General features: G+C 35.8%; 1 protein-coding gene across 4 annotated transcripts in view; it reads left to right on the top strand.

Moving 5' to 3' along the window:
- CEP76 (centrosomal protein 76) overlaps nt 1-22,737 on the top strand; it is a 34,323-nt gene that overhangs the window by 338 nt on the left and 11,248 nt on the right. The window contains exons 1-12 of one of the 4 annotated variants that reach the window (XM_032875805.1): nt 105-172; nt 910-1,065; nt 2,111-2,192; nt 2,827-3,051; nt 4,218-4,403; nt 6,350-6,447; nt 6,800-6,928; nt 11,746-11,934; nt 16,200-16,366; nt 17,913-18,246; nt 20,333-20,550; nt 21,125-21,888. In XM_032875805.1, coding sequence (XP_032731696.1) covers nt 910-1,065; nt 2,111-2,192; nt 2,827-3,051; nt 4,218-4,403; nt 6,350-6,447; nt 6,800-6,928; nt 11,746-11,934; nt 16,200-16,366; nt 17,913-18,246; nt 20,333-20,550; nt 21,125-21,263 — 1,923 coding nt within the window. In that variant the 5' untranslated portion in view covers nt 105-172 and the 3' untranslated portion in view covers nt 21,264-21,888. Of the gene's footprint in view, nt 1-104; nt 173-909; nt 1,066-2,110; nt 2,193-2,826; nt 3,052-4,217; nt 4,404-6,349; nt 6,448-6,799; nt 6,929-11,745; nt 11,935-16,199; nt 16,367-17,912; nt 18,247-20,332; nt 20,551-21,124; nt 21,889-22,737 lie in introns of those variants that run through there. The other 3 variants (XM_032875804.1, XM_032875806.1, XM_032875803.1) reach the window with 3 other exon arrangements.

Raw genomic sequence — 22,737 nt, 5'->3', positions numbered from 1 at the left:
GGCCGCAGCCCGGGGCTGCTTTCTAGCCTCGGTGAAAGAGAACAATGCCGACAGGGGCTGGTGAGAGTTTGAGGTGACGGAACGCGGCAGAGAGCGAGCACAGCTGTGCCGCTGAAGCGTTCATCCTGCGGTTACTGGGTATCCGATCCAGTACAAGTTGTGTTTGGAGCAGGTGGATATTCAGAAGTCAGGAATTAGAATTACTTTAAGGGTGAAACTTGTGTCTTTGAAGTTGAAACAAATCAGTTCTTAAAGAAGTCACGAAAGGGAAGTTACTAAAGGTCTTGTAATGAAAGTGTTTGTGATAATGGGGAGTTCAAGGACATTGTTCAGGTGCTTGGCTGAATGCAGTAAGCTGAAGTAATAAAAGCTACCGTTCTTTGCACCTGTATGTAAGTCTTTGTGGTAAGTGTTTAGCATCTTTTACCTAAGCCTCACAGTAATCTGGGTAGGGCACTACTTTTTCCAGATTCATAAAGGATAAAAAAGTTGACTCAGTGTCACCTCTAATAAGTTCAAGGCTGAAATTCATACTCTGATTTCCTGCTCCAAGTTTGTGTTCTCCTGATCATACTCCCCTCTTTCAAAAAGGTCTTTTTTTGTTGAGTATTATTTGTGGGGAAAGGGTAACAAAGGTAGTACGTAGATAACCAGCAGAAATTATTTCTAGAATTTGTACTAAAAAAAAATTCATCCTAAAATTTTTTTTCTTTTAAAAAGTCTTGCTTTTATTCTCATTGACTTCTAGTGACAATGTTACGTTTACTATTAGCTTGAGAAACCTTCCTGAATATTGTCTATCCACTTTCCCATTATTTTTTTTCCTTGGGTGTTTTAGAAAGAAATTAGTTAATTGGCAATGTTTGACGGCTTCATGAATGTAAGTTGTAATGCGAGTTTTCCACATAGATGGATGTCCATGGCAGAATAAGGGAAATCCTCGCTGAGACAATAAGGGAAGAATTGGCACCAGATCAACAACAGTTATCAACAGAAGATTTGATCAAAGCCCTTAGACGTCGGGGAATCATTGATGATGTGATGAAAGAACTTAATTTTGTTACTGTGAGTAATCTTTTAAGGGAAAATTTTTGAGAGTTTGTTCCCGTGCTTAATGCTGCTTATAGGGTCCATATTTGGGGCTTCTTTTTAGTCAAATCACTTTAAAACAAGACCTTTTTTGTTTAGTAATATCCTTACTTCAAGGATAAGCTAACTCTACCCTTGACTGTAGCAAGTAGGATTATTTATCAAAGAGATCGGAGTTACATACTATATTTTTCTCTCTAAAATGACAGAATTTTCTGTTATTCTCTAGGTCTATAATTTTAAATGTACATATTTCAGTTAAATTAGTTCCCCATAACCTAGTTCTTTTTCACTAGTATTCTATAATTTTTTTTTAGATTAGGCATATTTTTAAAATAAACACATTCTTTTGGAAGTCCATTCTCTATGATTAACAAATTACCCATTTCTTTAAGAAAATAATTGTGTAAGAACCTTCAAATCTCTTTATACAAATAGGTCAGTAGTGGGATGATAGCCTCAGTGCACAAATTAGTAAGTAGGCCTTCTTTTGAAAATGAGGCAATAATGAGAAACTGTGACCTAATAATGCCTGGGTAGTATAATGTAAAAATTGGATGGACTACGTAATACACTGGGGAATAAGTATTTTAATACAGCCTCCTTTTTTGGTTTTTGAGGTTTATAAACCCATTTGTTTAAAAATTGACCCACTAACAGCTTCTGCTGTGTGAATGTCATTCCCTTATTAGAATCAGTTCATAGTAGAATCATAAGCCAAATGTCATACTAGGCTTAGAAAAAGTTTAACCTTGTTTAAGATGTTAAGTATTTGTTTTTTGCGTTCTGTGGACATTGAAGACAGTTAAATTCCTTATTAGATTTTAGGTGTGACCAGTCACATCATCTTTTTTTTGCAGGGTTTTCATTATTTTAATTATGCTGAGAAAATAAGAGTTTCCTTGAGGGGGCTTTATCCTATGTACTTTTATTTACTTCTTAGTCCCATTGTTGACATTTCCTTGCTTAGCAATAATTTTTGTTTTCTAATTTGTTTTCAATTTTTTTCCTGCCTTTCTAGGACAGTGTTGATCAAGAACTACCTTCCTCTCCAAAGCAACCTGTTTGTTTTACTGATAGACAATCAACGTTGTTAAAAAAAAGTATGTATATTTCTTTTTAACATTGATTTTGTTTTGCACAGTATTACATATTGATGTGCTGTAGTGTTTGGTATTTGATAGAAAACATTACTTCTTTCCTGAATGAAATACTTAACATTTTTGTGGTTAACTACCAAAAAAAAAACTTAGATTCCGTTTTGCGTGAAGTATGTATGTCAGAAGATTTAATGTATCATAGAATGGAAGCAAAAACAGCATCACTTGTTTCTCCTGTTTTAATAATTTATTTTACAAACATTATACAGCCTTGCTTTTTTTAATGCTAGTTACCTAACAAGCACACTTGCTGAGTTTATACTTGTCTGAGTTCGTTTGTGGAAGTAAAGGAGGGTTGGATAAGCAATTAAAAAGTAAAAGTTTCTTAAGCCTTGGTTCTGACTCCTTTCTAGCTGGGAAAAAGTAGCAGGATATATATATAAGCTCAGATAAAGATAACATTATGTATGTTTTCTTCCCTGTTATAATGGTAATGGTCCTGGTACAGAGTAAATTTGTTACTCTTTCTTTATTTAGTCTTTGGTTTTATTTCTGTTAAGTTATTATTTCCTATTGTCTTGATCACATTCCTTAAGTTATTTGGCAGTTTCCTCATATATATTGCTACACTTTACAGCTAATATTGATCCAACACGGAGGTATCTTTACCTTCAGGTTTTGGGTGGAAAAGCTTTCTTGGAACATCTACAAGAACCTGAGCCTTTACCAGGACAAGTTTGTTCAACCTTTACTTTATGTTTACATTTTCGAAACCAACGTTTTCGTTCTAAACCTGTTCCATGTGCCTGTGAACCAGATTTTCATGATGGCTTTTTACTTGAAGTACACCGAGAAAGCTTAGGTAAGTAGTGATGATAAATTGTCACTTAACTGAATAAATCTTTGTTAGGTTTTATTGTAGAACAACCATAACAACTTTTGCTGTAAGGAGAGATTTATAATGAATGGATCTTCCTACTTTGCTTTTATTTTCTCCACTGCTCTTTTTCATATGAATTACTTCCACCCACCTTCTTTATTTTCTGCTGATTAATTTTCCCTGAAGATTATTTTCTTACTGTTTTAATGGTTGCTTCGTTAGTAGTAAACATTTAAATGCCTATGCAGAGTGCCCTGGGTGGCACAGTTGGTTAAGTATCCGACTCTTGGTTTTGGCTCAGGTCATGATCTAAGCATTGTGGGATCGAGCCCCACATTGGGCTCTGCATTCAACACAGAGTCTGTTTGATATTCTCTCTCCTCTCTCCCTGCCACTTGTGTGTGCACATTCTCTGTCTCTAAAGTCAGTGGATCAGTAAATGCCTGTTAGGTGCATTATCCTGTGCTAGGAAAGTGCTGAGGCTATAATGGAGAATGAGACATAATCCCTCTTATATATGAAAGATAGATTTATAACTTTCAAAAATAAAAGTTAGGATGGGAATCTGTAACTCTCATTTATATAACTTTAACTTTAATGTATACTTGATTCCTATAATTATTTTACATTATTTCTATAAATATATTTTATAGGTTATTTCAACATAGAAATCTTTACATTTGTAAACTTAGCAAAGTTACAGAGTTATATCTTCAGAATTTTAGATTGCTAAGATGGTTAATACGTTATGAAAATTTTTTTTGCCCCCAGTGAAAAAGCCTGGGTTTTTAGTTAATTAATTAGCTGATTAATTAATTAATTAGAGGATGGGCAAGTACAAGCTGGGAGGGGCGGGCAGAGGGAGAAGCAGATTCCCCGCTGAGCAGGGAACCTGATGAGGGGCTCGATCCCAGGACCCTGAGATCATGACCTGAGCCAAGGGGAGAGGCTTAACTAGCAGAGCCACCCAGGCACCCGAGGATTATATTTTTTTATAAAGTAATCTGTTGCATGCTTTCTGAGGCATAACCAAATAATTTTTCTTGGTTTAATATAAGTTTATTATTAGTATCCTTTGTAATAAAAGTAGTCTTCTATGTTATCCTAACAGAATATGTAATGTGCATTTGTTTGGTTTATGTTGCCAGGTGATGGAACTAGAATGGCTGACTCAACAACAATGTTATCAATAAGTGATCCAGTTCATATGGTGCTAATCAAAACAGACATATTTGGTGAGACTACTTTGGTAGCATCCTATTTTCTCGAATGGCGATCAGTTTTGGGCTCAGAAAATGGAATAACCAGTCTCACTGTGGAACTGATGGGTGTAGGTATGATGATTAATCACTGTTCCCTTTTTATAGCCACAGCTTGTTCTTTGATACATTTTATGTTTTCTGAATACCTTTATAAACCAAGAAGGAAACATGTAAAAAGAATTTCATTAGGGGATCCCTGGGTGGCATAGTTGGTTAAGTGCCCAACTCTTGTTTTTCTCTCAGGTATTGATCTCACAGTCATGAGATCCAAGTCCTGCATCAGGCTCTGTGCTCAGCAGGGAGTCTGCTTAAGACTCACTCTCCCTTTGCCCTTCCCTTCTGTAATTGTGTGTGTTCTCCCTCTCTCTCTCTAAAATAAATAAATCTTTTAAAAATTATTTTTATTAACATATAATGTATTATTTGCCCCAGGAGTACAGGTCCGTGAATCGTCAGGCTTACACATTTCACAGCACCTAGACATTTCACAACACATTTCATAGCACATACCCTCCCCAATGTCCATAACCCAACCACCATATCCCTAATAAATAAAATCTTTTTAAAAAATACTTTAAAAAATAGAATTCCATTAGAATTGCAATTGGATTCTAGTATTGTAGTCTTGGGAAATGTCATGAAGCATGTTATGAGTATAGAACTTCACAGTCTATCTTACCTTGTCTTAAGGAAGAAAAACTTTATGGGGCTAGCCTGCTTGCTTCTTTCAAATTTATTTGATTGTATATAAGACTGTAAAGAAAATTAAGATTTTTCACACACATGCATATGTAAAAGCCCTCTGCTCCAGCACACTCTAGTGTACAGTGCATCCCCATTAGTACCAGTGTCTTCCTGCAACAGTGGCTCTTACAGGTTATGGGGTTGATGATATTCTTCCAGCCTGTCTTCCTGCAACAGTGTCTCCCTGCAACAGTGGCTTTTACAGGTTATGGGGTTGATGATAGTCTTCCAGCCTTTAACATGTGGGAATGTGGGACTCAGAGAGAGACTAACTTGCTCATTGATGGGATCTATAAATCCCGTCTTTTTGAGGACCAAGATGGTGCCTATCTTACTATTATCTCCTTGGACTCTTGCGTACTATCTGATGTATAAAAGATATTTGCTAAAAAATAAGGCCTACCAATATTTTATGCATAACATGTAAAGGAATTACTTTGCTATTGAAACTCAGTCACAGAGTCTAACCTGGCCAGTGGACAGTACAGCTTTAGTACTTTAGATTCTGATAAGTGTGTTTTTCCTTAAATAGAAAATAGGGGGATAAAGTTTTATGTGGGATACTTATTTTCAAAAGATACCCATTATTTGTCTTCTGATACAGGCCTAACATGATAATCCTACTAGTGACCCAAAGAAATAAGTATATTCTGATTCACCGGAGAAATAGTTAATAGTTCTGGTAAAAAGTGTATTTATTTTCTAATTCTTTAAATCCAGGAATGGATTGAAAATCTGTACTCATGGGACACCTGGGTGGCTAGTCAGTTAAGCATCTGCCTTCAGCTCAGGTCATGATCCCAGGATCCTGGGATTGAGTCCCACTTTGGGCTCAATTGGGGAGCTTGCTTCTCCCTCTACCTGCCATTCCCCCCTGCTTGTGCTCTCTCTGGCTCTCTCTCTCTCTCTCTCTCTCTGCCAAAAATAATAAATATTTTCTGAGAATGAGATGTTAACAGTTGCTTTACTTTGTTTTTAATGTAAATCTGGTTGGCATACATTAAATGAAGATAAAAATTAAGAATACCAAATCCTGTAGACCCAAATAGCCCCTTAAAAAGTGATAAGCAAACTCAGAAAATAGGTCTTTATGCAAAATACAAACTAATTTGATTTGGTTCATTTTTAATATGAAGAGTAAAGATGATGTCGAATATTATCTATATTTCATGTAAGTGGTAAATCACAAAACTCTATTTTAGATAGACTTTGGTTGACTAAATATACATAGTTTGGAAAACTCTGAAGTTCTAAATATTTATTTATATTCATAGGCACAGAATCAAAAGTTTCTGTGGGAATTTTAAATATAAAACTTGAGATGTACCCACCACTCAATCAAACATTATCTCAAGAAGTAGTGAACACACAGGTAAATAATCCTGAATTTCTCTTCTTTGTGCATTTGTATTCATAGTATATTTACCTGTTGATCGTAGAGAGTACTTTCTTTTTAGAAAATTATTACTTACTAGTTTTAAACAAGAGAATGAGGGTGTGATTTATTGGAAAATGTTTGTCTTGGGAGAAAAGATCACTAACCATTATATGGAGATGAGATTATGGGGTGGTGTAGACAGAGGGAAATCAGTCAGGAGGCTCTTACAGATGGTGGAGATGGTAGCTTATGTTAGGGTGGTGGTAGAGATGGAGAGAAGTATGTAGAATTGTTATATTTTTAAGAAAAAATAGAAGTTGAAGAAAATGTTTTTTTAAATTTCAAGCTTGCTTTGGAACGTCAGAAAACTGCAGAGAAAGAGCGATTATTTCTTGTATATGCAAAGCAATGGTGGAGAGAATATTTGCAAATTCGACCCTCGCACAACTCACGGCTGGTTAAGATTTTTGCACAGGTAAAGAAGGTTCACACCTGTATTTGAGATTTATTGTTGTATATGTAAATTTCATTTACCATGAATTTGTAAAAGTTTTTTTTCCAGACAAATGAAACTTTATTTGTAAAAATCAAATACGATTTTGTAATACTTTCACTGAGTAAGTGACTTACATATCTTTGTTTTATTTTGCTTTTCATTTTCGATTTTTTTAAAACCCTTTCTGAATATATTTTATTTAAAATAGATGAACTTTGTTTAACTTGGAGTATGATATTTCATACTAAATGATTAAATACTAGGATACTTTGCAGTTGATAATGTAAATTCAGCTTTCATGTGCAGAATTGGGTCTCTGGGCATAGATGTTTAGATATATATATATACACATTGTTGGGCTATTTTCCTTTCTTTTTTTTTTTTTTTTTTTTAAGATTTTATTTATTTATTTGGCAGAGAGAGATCACAAGTTGGCAGAGAGGCAGACAGAGAGAGAAAGAGGAGGAAGTAGGCTCCCCGCCGAGCAGAGAGCCCCATGCGGGGCTTGATCCCAGAACCCTGGGATCATGACCCGAGTGTTAGGCTATTTTTTTTTTTTTTTAAAGATTTTATTTATTTACTTGATGGAGATCACAGGTAAGCAGAGAGGCAGGCAGAGAGAGAGAGAGAGAGAGCGGGAAGCAGGCTCCCTGCTGAGCAGAGAGCCCGATGCAGGACTCGATCCCAGGACCCTGAGATCATGACCTGAGCCGAAGGCAGCGGCTTAACCCACTGAGCCACCCAGGCGCCCCGTTAGGCTATTTTCTTAAAGACATTATTCCATGTAATAATTCTGTATATCCAAAATCTCTAAGCCGGTGACAGTAATATTTAACTGCAGCATTTTAGTTCTATGTATCTATTTCTATTTTTCCTGTATCCTAAGCCTATTTTCTCTCATTAACAAATCAGAATAAAATATATAATCAGATCTGTATTTTATATTTATTCAGCCCTACATAGATGCTTTTATAAGAGTTATAGTGTGGTGGTATTTTGAATAATGTGTCTCGGATCCTGTGCATTCATCTAGTTTTACCCTACTTAGTAGGATGGGCTAAGAGTAGTTGAGTTTCTAGATGAGGAGCTTAGAAGTGGGAGAGCCTAGTTGACTAGTGAAAGTGAGGAAAACAGCTTCTCACTTTCCAGTAGCATTGTCTATGCATTATTTGACTGGGCAGACAAGGTATTAATGAATGTCAGAATGGAGAAAAGAGAAACCAGTCAAAATATAACTGGCTCCCTGCTGTCTGTTTTATGTATTACCATGTGGAATCTGGGACCAGAGAGGAATGGGTGAGTGAGGGAGTGGATCAGAGAAATGGTAAATGAAAGAGGAGGAGGAAAAGGGTGAGATACGCAGTACGCACAAATCAGGGAATGGGGATTTTTTTAAGGAAATATTACTTAAGTTCCCATCTCTTAGAATTCATTGTAAGATTTGAACCACATAAGGTCACTTAGTCTCATGGTAACCATATGAGATTGTCAATTGGCCAGGCATTGCCACTTTTTATAAAAAATAAACAGTGTAAAAGAGAAAAGAATTTTTCCCAATATCGAAGAGCAACTTAGTCGTGGAGACTTCATTAAGTTGTAGGTTTGACTGGACCACGTCTGGACATATATAGAGAGTAAATGTTTATCTTATTTCAGTTTCCTGGAAGGGTTTTTCGCTGCTGCGTTCTATATTTGACTAGGTACAAAGTTAAGGAACAATAACATTTATTTAAGGCAGTCAGCCTAATCACAAACTGTAGTTTGTTTTTTTTTTAAGATGTATCTTTTTTTTTTTTAAGATTTTATTTATTTATTTGACAGAGAGCGAGTGATCACAAGTAGGCAGAGAGGCAGGCAGGCAGAGAGGAAACAGGCTCCCTGCTGAGCAGGGAGCCCAATGTGGGAATCGATCCCAGGACCCTGAGATCATGACTTGAGCTGAAGGCAGAGGCTTAACCCACTGGGCCACCCAGGCGTCCCACAAAAATTGTAGTTTTAAGCCAAAAAATTATTATACATGGTCTGAAAATGAATTTCCAGTGCTTCTAGGCATAAGAGAAAACAGTTTACAGCAGCACTATCTTTCTGCAGTGATGGAAATGTTCTCTGTGCTGTCCAGTATGATAGCCATTGAGCTATTAAACATGTAAAATGTGGCAATAAAGAACTGAATTTTAAATTTTATTTAATTTTAATTAAAATGTAAAAGGCCACATAGGATTAGTGGTGTTCTTGATGGACAGTGCAGGTTTAGAAGCTAAGATACTGAAATTACTGAAATTTTCAAGACATTTCATTTATGGGGATATATTATAGATAATATGAGAAATATTGCTGTAATGAAACATCCAATGTATCTTATATTCTAAGATGCTACTACTGATGATTGATTTAGGGCAAATACATCCACTTTCCTCATTCCTTTCCTCTCTGTTAGTGGAGTGGTAAGAATAGGACTAAATGCCCCACTCAGGAACTCAGTTAATTACCTTTATCCTAACCAAACATCTATAGAATCCTCAGTTGTTATACCTAATAATCTGTTGTACTTTTTCTTCCTCCCTTGCTTATTTTCCTATAGTACAATAGTAATTCACTTAATGATAGCTTTTAAATTTTCTAATGTAAGAAATTTTAAAATAAGTTACAGAAATTGATCTTTAAGGCTATTAAGTTTTAAGAAAATGCTGTCAATCACTTGAGGATTGAGGCTATCCTTTTAATGTTCAGATTTTGATTATAAGACTTAATATTCTCAAATTATACTAGATTAACAATTAATACTGAGTTAATATAAAGAAATCCAAATAATTTTCTACTTCCCTCCAAAATCAGAATCATGATTTTCTGTTTTCAAAATGAGTGCCTTGAAACAACCTTTACTTAAATTTCCTCTCTTCCTATCTCTGTTCCTTAATTGTCTTTGGTTCTTCATTCTGTTTGAGCTTTTTCCTAGCTGATCCCTTTGTTCTATCTCTATTGCTGACTCCCAAGGTAGCCTGGGGGAGATGGAGAGTAAGAGACCACGTGGATGTGTTTGAGCCAGGGAGATAACAGTGGGGTGGGAGAGCAGGGAAAAAAATTCAGTGTCTTTTAGAGTTGAGAACCACAGTTGCGATTCAGGTTATAATAATACTGTGCTCTACATCAAAAAATTCATGATCTTTCTTGCTATAATTAAATGTAAGTAATAGGGTTGGTTTGTTTTTCTTACTAAGGTATGGGATTATAGTGGAGAGGTGGGTTTTTTTGGGGGGGTATAGAAAGACATCAGTGGTTCTAATAATCGAAACAATTATTTTTCTGTTGACTGAGTTAGGCCTTGTTTCTGAGGAGCCTTGCTATGACAGATTGTTAAATTATCTTTGAATTTTGAATAGAAAGTAGTCCTTTGACTTTGTCATCTCAGTAATAATGAAGTTAAGGGAAATGTGGGCTTTGGTAATATTAACTCTAAAAGTGCAGCAGTGGACAGTCATCAGAGACTTTTTTTTGTATGCCCTGTAGTTATTCAGCTCAAATGCTAGGATATATCTTATATTTAAAATGAAAGATGTTTTCCTTAAATGATTTTTAAAAGTCTGCTTTTAGTTCGCTTGGTTAACAAATCATTGTTTCCAAGTGTAATAGAAACAAACTAAAAATGAGCTCTAATAATTTGTTGGATCAGTAAATCAGAAAAGTTATTCTGTTTGGATATACAGTATTAAGTTCTGTTTGAAAATATGAAAGAATACTTTGGCTTAGATCCCCTCTCCATCCCCCAACTACCTGCCTATTCTATTTTCAGAGGAGTTCTTTTTTTTTCCCCCCTAATTTTATTGAGGAGTAATTGACAAATATAATTGTATATATTTAAAGTGTACAACATAATGATTTGATATACGTATATTTTGTGGAATGACTACCAAGATCAAGATAATGAACACATCCATACCTCACATCAGTTACCTCTTTCTCAGGTAGTGAGGATGCTTAAGGTCTATTCTCCGTAACTTTCAAGTTTACTGTATTAAGTAGTCACCATGCTGTATATTAGATCCTGAGAACTTACTCTTATAACTGAAAATTTGTACCCTCTGACCTACATCTTCCCTATTCCTCCCTCTCCCTGACCCCTGGAAGCCACCATTCTTTTCTCTATTTTTATGAAATTAGCCTTTTTTTTTTTTTTCTTAAAGATTCCACATGTAACACCATACAGGATTTGTCTTTGTCTGACTTGTTTCACTTGGCATAATACCCTTCAGATTTAATCCGTGAGGTCACAAATGGCAGGATCTCCTGTTTTATAGCTAAATAATATTCTAGTGTGTATATAATACCACATTTTTTGTACTCATTCATCCATTAAAGGACATTTTACTTGTTTTCATATCTTGACTGTTGTGAGTAATGCTGTAGGGAACATGGTTGTGCAGATGTCTCTTTGAGATACTGATTGCAGTTGCTTCAGATATATATCCAGGAGTGAAACTGCCGAATCATGGTTGTTGAAGTTCTTACTGTCACAAGTTTTGGGGACAGCTGAGGGTTTTGAATCCCGGCTCTGTTGCATAATACCTGTAGCTTCAGTTTCTTCATTTATGAAATGAAAACAGTAAGAGATGTTAAGAGGATTAAAAGAGCAATTGTATGCGTAGCACTTAGCTGTCTAGTGTTAGATGCAGGGTAAGCACTCAATAAGTGGTATCCAGAATTATTTTGTCCCACATTAATATATTCTAAGAAAAAGTGTTAAAATTGGGAATAATTAATCTATCCTTACAGTTAATGTTTTTTCCCTCTTCCCCTAGGATGAAAATGGGGTAAATAGACCAGTTTGTTCCTATATTAAGCCACTTCGAGCTGGGAGGCTTCTGGATACTCCAAGACAAGCAGCAAGATTTGTTAATGTCCTTGGTTATGAAAGAGCCCCTGTTATTGGAGGAGGAGGTAAACAGGAACAGTGGTGCACTCTGCTGGCCTTTCTCTGTAGAAACAAGGTATTCTACACATGTAATAAAGCAGTACATCATAGTTAATGGGAATTTCTATTTTCTATTGAAAATAGAAAAGTGGGTAAATTATCAATCTGAACTAGTCAGAATCTTTTTTTTTAATACATAAAGAAAAAAACAGCATCTTTATTTTCTTGTGTAGTTTCTTATTTAGCATAATGTGATTTTTGTGAGGTGGAGCTAAGTACTGTAGTGTCAGAAATTAATATATAGAGGTAAATTAAACAGTGAATTGGAGACGATGCTTATACCAGAATCATGGTCTTTCTAGTACTATTCATGTTTTAAAATCTATTTAGATGATACATTTTTTTTTAAAAGAGAAAATGGCAGTACAAGATGGATATGGAAGAAAATCTTGGATTGCATGGTATTTTGTTCAGTTTCAAGTATATATATTTAAGAATTTGTGTACATTTTTGATGTTAACTCACTTCAGTAAATGAATTTTATAGATTATGTGATATTTTCAATCATCTGCGTTCTAAAAATGTTGATAGTATAAAAACAAGACTGGGGTGCCTGGGTGGCTCAGTTGTTAAGCATCTGCCTTCAGCTCAGGTCGTGATCCCAGGGTCTGGGATCGATCCCTGTGTTGGGCTCCCTGCTCGTCAGGAGGCCTGCTTTCCCTTCTCCCACTCCCCGTACTTGTGTTCCCTCTCTCTCATTCTGTCTGTCAAATAAATAAAGTATTTTAGCATTTCAGTTCTGCTGAAATAGAAAAAAATAATTTTTAAAATTTGTTTTGAAATAATTTTGTTTGGTTTGAGGTTGTATTAGTAGTATGAGTATTCATTCACAAGGCAAAGCTTATACAGAAGAGCCAATTCAGCTTAGAGATTGATTTGTTAGGAAGATTTTATTTTAAAAACAATTGAAGGAGAGTTGCCTGGGTGGCTTAGTTGTTTAAGTGTCTGCCTTCAGCTCGGGTCATGATCCTGGGGACCTGGGATCCAAGCCCATGTTGGGCTCCCTGCTCAGTGGGAAATCTGTTTCTCCCTCTGCCCCTCACGCTGCTCATGCTCTCTCTCTCTCTCTCTCACTTACACACTTTCTCTTTCAAATAAATAAATAACCTTAAAGAAAAAAAAATGAAAGGGCTCCTAGGTGGCTTAGTCATTTGGGTATCTGCCTTTGGCTCAGGTCATGATCCTGAGGTCTTGGGGTCAAGCCCTGCATCTGGCTCCCTGCTCAGTGGGGAGTCTCCTTTTCCCTCTCCCCCTCCTCCTGCTTGTGTTCTCTCTCAAATAAGTAAATAAAATCTTTTTTTTAAAAATTGAAAACAGGGACATCTGGGTAGCTCATCATTTAACATCTGACTCTTGATTTTGGCCCAAGTCATGATCTCAGGATCATGGAGTTGAGCTGCAAGTCAGGCTCCGCACTCAGCTCGGAGTCTGCTTAAGATTCTCTTCTCTTTCCCTCTCATTCTGCTTTTCTCCACCTCCCCACACTCTCTGTTTAAAAAAAAATGAAGTTAAACATTATCAAAAAATGAAGTTAAACATTATCAAAAAATTATTTTTATTTATTCTCAAGCTGTGGTTCCCAAAAGTTGTATGTATGGATTTAGGCTTTTTTATTTCAAATATGGCAGGAATGGTACATATTTAAAATTATTATGTAAATAATTCTTTCCTAAAGCAAATAATCACCCTTTGGTTCATTATTTTTTTAACCTGAGTTAAAGAGAAAGCATATCTTAAGTTAGAAATTTGAATTATTAATTTTTTTAAAAAATTTTTAAAAATTATTCAGAAAGAAAGGGAGCGACTGAGAGCATGAGCATGGGGGAGGGTCAGAGGGAGAGGGAGAAGCACACTCCTCACTGAGCAGGGAGCCCAGTGTGGGACTTGATCCCAGGATACTGAGATCATGACCTGAACCAAATATAGCTGCTTCAACTGAGCCACCCAGGTGCCCCAGAAGTGTGAAATTATTGAAAAAGTTATTCTTGCACAAAACAAGACCATTACAGCAGTAAAGGTGAAATTTCACCCATAATTCTATTGCCAACTTTTCATCTCTTTATATTTTTGTGTTTTTTCTCCTGTGTATTTATCATTTTTCCATAATTATAATTGAGATATAAATAATATTTTGTGTTCTGCTTTGTAATTTAACATTATGCTATGAATGTTTTCCCTTACATTGCTACAATTTTTATGATCTCCATCTTTTTTTTTTTTCCAAAGATTTTATTTATTTATTAGAGAGAAAGAGGGGGAGAGATATCACAAGTAGGCAGAGAGGCAGGAAGAGAGAGAGGGGGAAGCAGTCTCCTCACTGAGCAGAGAGCCCAATATGGGGCTCCATCCCAGGACCCTGAAATCATGACCCAAGCCGAAGGCAGAGGCTTAACCCACTGAGCCACCCAGGCACCCCTATGATCTCCATCTTTTAATGGTGTGTAAATATGAAGTTTTCTTTAGTTGATATATAAAATCTACTTAACTATTGACATTGTAGGAACTGTTTCTTTTGGATACAGTAGCTTGCTTCTAATTTGTTGATATCTTTGTGAGTGAACTTTTTCATTGAATATCTTTGGGAGTATTATTAATTTTCTTTTGAAATCTCAGTATAGAAATTACTAGGTCTAAAAGGTTGGATATTATATTTTTCAAAAGTCAAATTTGACATTTTAAAATGCTGTTGTTTTAGTATAGTTAAAAAAACAGCAGTATAGAGCCACTGATACAAAATTTGGGGGAAAGAAATTGCCCCTTATGCTACCACTGAACCTAATAGTTACTTTTGCTTTTGTATGTTACCTGTATCCTTCACTTAAATATATATCTTCATGTAATTGTAGCCTTACAGTTAAATATTTTGATTTTTTATAGATTATCAGATATTTTGGGGCACCTGGGTGACTCAGTGGATTAAAGCCTCTGCCTTCGGCTCAGGTCATGATCCCAGGGTCGAGCCCCGCATCGGGCTCTCTGCTCGGCAGGGAGCCTGCTTCTCCCCTCTCTCTCTGCCTGCATCTCTGCCTACTTGTGATCTATGTCTGTCAAATAAATAAATAAAATTTAAAAAAAAAAAAGATTATGAGATATTTTCTGTTTTTGTAGCTTTCATAATATTTTTCAGTTGTGCAAGTAATATAATATTGTCAAAGGAAATTTAGAAAATAGAAGGGAAATGATACGTAACCTCCCATAATTACAGCCATTGTTGACATATAGTTCTTTCAGTCATTTTTGCTGGTATGTATTACCTAAAAATGATCACATACAGATATTTCAACTGATTATTTTAAGTTTGAGTGTTTCCCCATGTATTTGTGTTTTTCTTTTTTTTTTTTTTTTAATTTTTATTTTTTTAAGATTGTATTTATTTATTTGACAGAAAGCACAAGCACGGGAAGCAGCAGGCAGAGGGAGAGGGAGAAGCAGGCTCTCTGCAAAGTAGGAAGCTGGATGCAGGACTCCATCCCAGGACCCATCTGGGATCATGACCTGAGCCAAAGGCAGAGGCTTAACCATCTGAGCCACCCAGGCGCCCCTGTATTTGCATTTCTTGATGCATCATTTGTCATCTTGATATTTGCATTTCTTGATATATCATTTGTCATCTTGTCTGTTCATGTCCTTTAGCTCTTTAGCTATTCGTATTTAAAATCTTGCTACTTTTCTTTCTATGTTATACATAGGTTTTTTAATAAACTTTTGAATCTGAATGTCCCCTTTTAAAGTATATATGTTATGACTATCAGATTTGTGAGCACTGAGTTTATAAAATAATTAGGTTCTTCTAAAGTTAGCGTATTCTTACCCCTGTCCCCAGTTGTTTCAGCTTAACACTAGACTAATGATTAAAAGTGAAAAAATTAGGAGCACCTGGATGGCTCAGTCAGTTAAGCACCTGCCTTTATCTTAGGTCATGATCTTAGGGTCCTGGGATTAAGCCCCAAATTAGGCTTCCTGCTAGGCAGGGAGTCTGCTTCTCCTTCTCCCTCTTTGCTCTCTCTTTCTAAGTAAATAAATAAAATCTTTTAAAGAAAGAAAGGAAAAAAACTAGGGGTGCCTAGCTAGCTCAGTCAGTGAAGCATGTGACTCTCCGTCTCCGGGTTGTAAGTTTGAGTCCCATGTTGGGGTTTAGAGATTACTTAAAAAAAAAAAAAAAAAAAAAAACAACTTTAAAAAATGAAAAAATTAATACTGTTTTTTAATTATAATTTTGTATATTTGGATATTTAGTGAAGAAACTGAAGGAATAAATATTTAATTGATTTCATTTTCTAGGGTGACTGTGAAGATCATGCTAATCTTCTGTGCAGCCTTCTTCTTGGATATGGATTAGAAGCCTTTGTCTGTGTTGGGACTAAGGCAAAAGGAGTACCTCATGCGTGGGTGATGACCTGTGGAACTGATGGAACTATCACTTTTTGGGAGAGCTTAACAGGACACAGGTTTGTCAACTATGTTACAAAGATATTAAAATGAAGATGTATGGGTGCCTGGGTGGCTCAGTGGGTTAAGCCTCTGCCTTTGGCTCAGGTCATGATCTAAGGGTCCTGGGATCGAGTTCCGCATCCAGCTCTCTGCTTGGCAGGGAACCTGCTTCCTCCTCTCTCTCTGCCTGCCTCTCTGCCTACATGTGATCTCTCTCTGTCAAATAAGTAAATAAAAAATCTTAAAAAAAAAAAAAAAATGAAGATGTAAATGTTTTAAATTATAGGTTCTTTGTTTATATTGATGGTACTCAAAGGCACATACTGATAATTTTCATTATTAGAGCCTTTTTGATAACTATGTAAAAGATTACTTCAATTAAAATAGCTATTAAATTTGAAGAAAATTTGTACATCGAAAATATTCTTCCAACATAATATTGGTAAAAAATAAATGATTTATTTTTAATTTCGTGTAATTGGCATATGCTTTTTCTAATGTTCTTCCCCAAACCTAAAAATCAGTTCAGGTTGTAAGTCATGATTTCTTTTGAAAATTTGATGTCACTAACCCCACATTGGTAAATTCACTGTATACTTTTCTTAGTTCTTTTGACTGCTGTCAGTTTGGAAAGAGTTCAGTGCTCCTCCCTCTTTCCTGGGACCATCTCTTTCTTTAGCTTCTTTTTTGTTTGTTTGTTTGTTTGTTTTAAGATTTTATTTATTTACTTGAGGGAGAATGAGTGAGAGAGAGCATGAGAGAGGAGAAGGTCAGAGGGAGAAGCAGACTCCCCAAGGAGCTGGGAGCCTGATGCGGGACTCGATCCTGGAAGTCCGGGATCATGACCTGAGCCGAAGGCAGTCGCTCAACCAACTAAGCCACCCAGGCGCCCATCTTTCTTTAGCTTCTTGATAGCACTTTCAATTTTAATTATCCCTATCTGGCTTGTCTCATTTCTCCTTCATCTTGTCTGTAAATGTTGGAGTTACTAAAGGTGCAGCCCTGGGCCATCTTTTCAGTTTTCTGAATTTTTCCCTGGTTGCTATTCGTTTTAGTTAGTTATACCTATTAATGTATAGCTAAATTATTTTAATTGTGTTATTTGAGATGAACAGTTTTTATCTTTTTTTTTTTTTTAAGATTTTTTTTTATTTGACAGAGAGACAGCGAGAGCAGTAACACAAGCAGGGGGAGTGAGAGAGGGAGAAGCAGGCACCCCGCTGAGCACGGAGCCTAACATGGGGCTCGATCCCAGGACCCTGGGATCATGACCTGAGCTGAAGGCAGATGCCCAACGACTGTGCCACCCAGGCGCCCTAAACGGTTTTATCTTAATGGTTAGACATAGAATATATTTTCATGTTGAATAGAGTTGATTTTTATATCACAATATGTGTCATACAATTACTAAAGAGTAATCAAATTGTAGAAATATCAGAAGAAAAAGCAAGTATTGAACTCTAACCCTGGAAATCGTTATAGCCTTAAATATCTTTTTCAATTAGGTGTTGCCTTTTTAATTTTTAAGTTTTTATTACAGAAAGTTATGATTTACCTTTTTAGGTACATCCACAAACCTGCCAATCCTGATGAATCTCCAGTTGCTGAACAGCCCAAACCGTTGTACCCGTATCGAACGATTGGTTGTGTTTTCAATCATCAGATGTTCCTGGGAAATTGTCAGCCCTCTGACTCAGTAGAAATCTGTGTATTTGATTTGAATGATGAATCCAAGTGGAAACCCATGAGTGAAGAAGCAATCAAATCTGTGTGTGCTCCGGGAGCTACAACATCCCTTCCTCCCTTTCCCCCTCTATGTGCGTCCACAATTGATGCTTCAGGAACAAGTAATGAAATAGAAATGCAGCTAAGGCTGCTAGTGTCAGAACACAGGAAGGTAATTAACACTGAAATTTGTAGTTTCGTGCATTTTTTTCATTCGTTTATATATTTAACAATTTGGGGAGGGGCAGGTGGGATAGTGCCGTCACTGTTCTAGCCCTGAAGAAAGCAAATTTAGTTCCTGCCCTTAAGAAGCTTGTAGTTTTGAAAGTCATGAGAGTTAGGTTCTAAGACTCAAAAATTTCTAAATTCACTAATATTTTTAGAATTCATTACTTCCTTCTAGAAATGAAGAATGTTGAACTAGTTCAGACTTTTGCTAAATACCACTAATTTGGATTTTTTTGTGAAGCACTGATACTATTCTCTTCGAAAATGTTGGGTTATATTTTTTCATATTCATTTTTTTCCAGGTTGGTTTTGTTTATTTCTTCCTATCACACTTACTTAGCTGGATGTAAAAGTATATCCTCATTTTAGCTTTAATTTTCATTTCCCTGATTACTAATGAAATCAAACTTCTTATTTCTTAGCCCTTCAGATTTCTTTTGTACATTAAAGAAGATATTAAAAAAATAAAAATATTAGTATATTTTAAGAATTTTTTTCATCAAAAGAAGCCAGTCAGGGAGTGAAAAGAGCACAGTTGGAGTGGGAAAAGTTCTTTGTAACATATGTAACTGTCAAAGGACTAGAATCCCCAAAGACTTATTTCTGATTCACCTTTTTGGATTCCCTGATAGACTCCCCATCTTCGGTGAATCCTGTTTTCTGTGTTCCTTGAGGCCATCAAAGGCAAACCGATTTGTCAAATATGTTTTGTGGGTCCCCAATTACTATTAGTTTTGGCTTTTAAAATCTGCTGTACTCACTTGCCAACTCACCAAAGCATCTAAAAGTATATTTTGGAAAATATTTAATCTGGCATTTGTAGTTTGGTCTTAGCAATAGGTTGGTCAAGGACCTAGTTCACTCTGTCGCTGGGAATGAAAGCCCCTCATTACTGCTCCTTTCCCTCCATCACTTACACTGCCTTTTAATTTACTTAGATCTTGTTTACAAACAAGACCAGTATTTTATTACATTATAAGCACTTATATAGAAGAGGGGCGCCTGGGTGGCTCAGTGGGTAAAGCCTCTGCTCAGGTCATGATCTCAAGGTCCTGGGATCAAGCCCCGCATCGGGCTCTCTGCTCAGTGGAGAGCCTGCTTCCCCCTCTCTCTCCACCTGCCTCTGCCTCCTTGTGATCTCTGTCTGTCAAATAAATAAATAAAATCTTAAAAAAAAAAAAAAGAACTTATATAGAAGAAAACTGAGCTAGATACTAGTGTTGATCACTAAGTTAATTATGCCTGTAAACCAGCAAGTCAGATTTACATTGTGCCACAGTAAAAAGATAGATGATATAGACCTTTGGGGTTACTTGGAACCAGTTAAAACCTTGAACACAAAATGAGGAAATGGTAGAGATCTATTATGATAATCAAAATATTTCGAATAGTTTTTTATGTTTGTTTAATGTTTTTAAAATATCATGTGTCTAGATATCTATAGTTCATTTGATGTTATAGGTGAAATCATAATTGCTTTTAACATTCCATAGAAACATGTTTTAAGCTCCTTGAAGGCCTATAGCATATTTTTTTCACCTTTTTATCTCTACAGTATGAAAGTTAGTGGTTTTTTTTTAAATAAATAATTGAGTTTAATTATACATGCAATTCATTTGTTGACTTTTCTACTACTGTTGAATTTGTGTTAGAGCAATCAAGTTAAGCAGATTGAATCTTACTTAACTCTTTAAAGTTAAATAAAATACGATTTCAAATTTCAGTGGCGCTATGTTTTCCATAGTAGGACGCTTCCATACAATCTTTTCTAGTGGATATTAAGGAAGTACAGGTTTTGGAGCCTTTAGTAACATCATTGTATTGAAAGCTTTTTATTTTTTTCTCTAAGAAGTAAAACCAGATATTTGTAGTTCCTTTTATTTGCATGTGTCCTTACATTTATTAATAGAAAGTTTAAAAAGTTATGTTTTAAAAATGTCTTGGCATACATTAAAATAGTCAATGCTTATAATTGGTTTTTAAAATATTAGTGTATTTTACCTTTTCTTTTTATCTTTTGATTGCTGTAGGATCTTGGTCTCACTACTGTTTGGGAAGACCAGCTTTCCTATCTCTTATCACCAGCTTTGGCTTCTTATGAATTTGAGCGTACAACAAGTATATCTGCAGGCAATGAAGAATTTCAAGATGCCATAAGGAGGGCTGTCCCTGATGGTCACACATTTAAAGGGTTCCCAATACATTTTGTATATAGAAATGCAAGGCGTGCATTTGCCACATGTCTTCGGTAAGGTAGAATTCATGAGTTCATAAATGTTATTATTGGCTTGGGAATTTAAAGATATTTATTTATTTGAGAGAGAGCATGAGGTGGGGGCATAGTGGGGACAAGCAGACTCTGTGCTGAGCATGGAGTCCAATGTGGGGCTGGATCTCATGACCCTGAGATCATGACCTTAGCTGAAACCAGGAACAAGATGTGCAACCTATTAAGCCACCCAGGTGCCCCTATTAAGCTAGCGATTTTAGCATTCTGTTAGTCTGGTTATTTGGGAATGATTTTAGAATCACATGGTGAACTTTTGTAATGATTTATTATTTTCCTTGCCACAGATTGTGATTCATTAAATCTGAAATGTAGCTCTAGGGAGTTGGGATAATTTTCCCATTTGTTTTGGTGCAGTCTCAGTTGAGGATTTCTGATCTTGTCCAGGGTAATTTTTTAATTTGTAGACTGAGGAAATATTCTATAATTTGAATAGGTCAACCCAAATCAAAGGGCTATTGGTAGCAGAGACAGGATTTTTAAAAGATGTTTTAAATATTGACTTACTTAGAAGTCCACTTTCTTTCTTATATAGGTCTCCTTTCTGTGAAGAGATAATCTGTTGCCGTGGAGACCAGGTGCGACTGGCAGTCCGTGTCCGAGTGTTTACTTACCCTGAATCTGCATGTGCTGTTTGGATCATGTTTGCTTGTAAATATCGCTCGGTATTATAGGACTAACATTTCTATAAGAATATACCTGTGTTTTATTGGAATTTTACACATTGTACATTACTAGCTGTTTAGAGGTTGTTATTTTAAGAATCACATTCTGGCTTGGATGTCATGTTTCACTTTTGTATATACCTGACTGATAATGTTTGAAAAAAATCACGTGTGTATTTAAAAATTAAGGATAAAAAACTTGTGTAAATCTGAGTGGAATTTAGTATAAATTAAGTGTATATTTTAATAAATGCTACTTTGTATACAGGTATTCAGTAGTTTAAATATGAATATAAAATTTACTCCATTTTCTTTACATTAACAGGTAATCAGAGATATTTATTTGTCCAAGGGTTTGAGCCATAGTAAAATCAGTATCATTATTTTTCATAGATTAATGGGGTTATTTTATATAATTAGAAATTAACCTCACAACAGATTTATTTATTAAATAAGTGAAAATAAATTTTGATGAATTATCACTTCTGTGGTTTACCCGTGGCCATGGGATATTTGAGACTTTCCAGGGATTTATGGGAAGACTTCGATGCAAGAGTAGGAAAAACAAATAGCAGAAAAGCATAAATATTAATAACAAAACAAACCTCACATAAAAGTACATAAATAATTTATAAATATGTTAGTTTGATCCATTATAAAATGAGTATTTTTTTTATTTTTAAAATGTTTAAATCTTTATTTATTTGCGAGAGAGAGAGCACACGTAAGCAGGGGAATGGCAGAGGGAGAGGGGGAAGCAGGCAACCCGCTGAGCAGGGAGCCTAATGCAGGGCTCTATTCCAAGACCCTGGGATCCCAGGGTCATGACCTGAGCTGAAGACAGACGCTTAACGGACTGAGCCACCCAGGTGCCTCAAAAATGAGTATTTTAGAAAAAATTCATCATACCCTTTTGTTGTGACGCTGATAAACTGGTTTCTGTGATTATTATTGGCAGTCTGTTGCTGAATTTTTGTAGTCATTACTATCCTCTTCATGGATATCATCTTATAAAACCACATTTGTTTTTCTTCCTTTTTGTTTTCCATTGTGCTAAAACCATCAGTGTATATGTGACTACTCTAAATTGGAGAATCATTATGTGAGGCCACTGAAAAATGAACATATGTGAGGGACTCCATGCTGATATTTGCTTTAAAATTGAGCAAGTTTTAAAAGTTGGTTTTAAAAGTGAGCAATAGTGACCATTAAAAAAACTGTAGCATTTTTTTAAGGAGCAGCATGACAGTTGATTTAACTATCCATTCAGCATCTCTACACAGATCTTGATTCAGTTGGTTCATCCATTGGTCTTAAGAAGGCAACTGTGTGGGTGCCTGGGTGACTCAGTTGGTTAAGTGTCCCACTCTTGATCTCAGCTCAGGTCTTGATCTCAGGGTTGTGAGTTCAGCCCACACTGGGATCCACGCTGGGTGTGGAACCTAGTTTAAAAAAATAACCCAAAAAAACCAGGATACCAGTT

This window comes from Lontra canadensis, unplaced genomic scaffold, assembly GCF_010015895.1.
Source record: "Lontra canadensis isolate GAN:19392208 unplaced genomic scaffold, GSC_riverotter_1.0 scaffold57, whole genome shotgun sequence".
NCBI classification, from domain to species: Eukaryota; Metazoa; Chordata; class Mammalia; order Carnivora; family Mustelidae; genus Lontra; species Lontra canadensis.
Note: the sequence above shows the minus strand (reverse complement) of the source record. Positions and strands in the feature narration are given on the sequence as shown.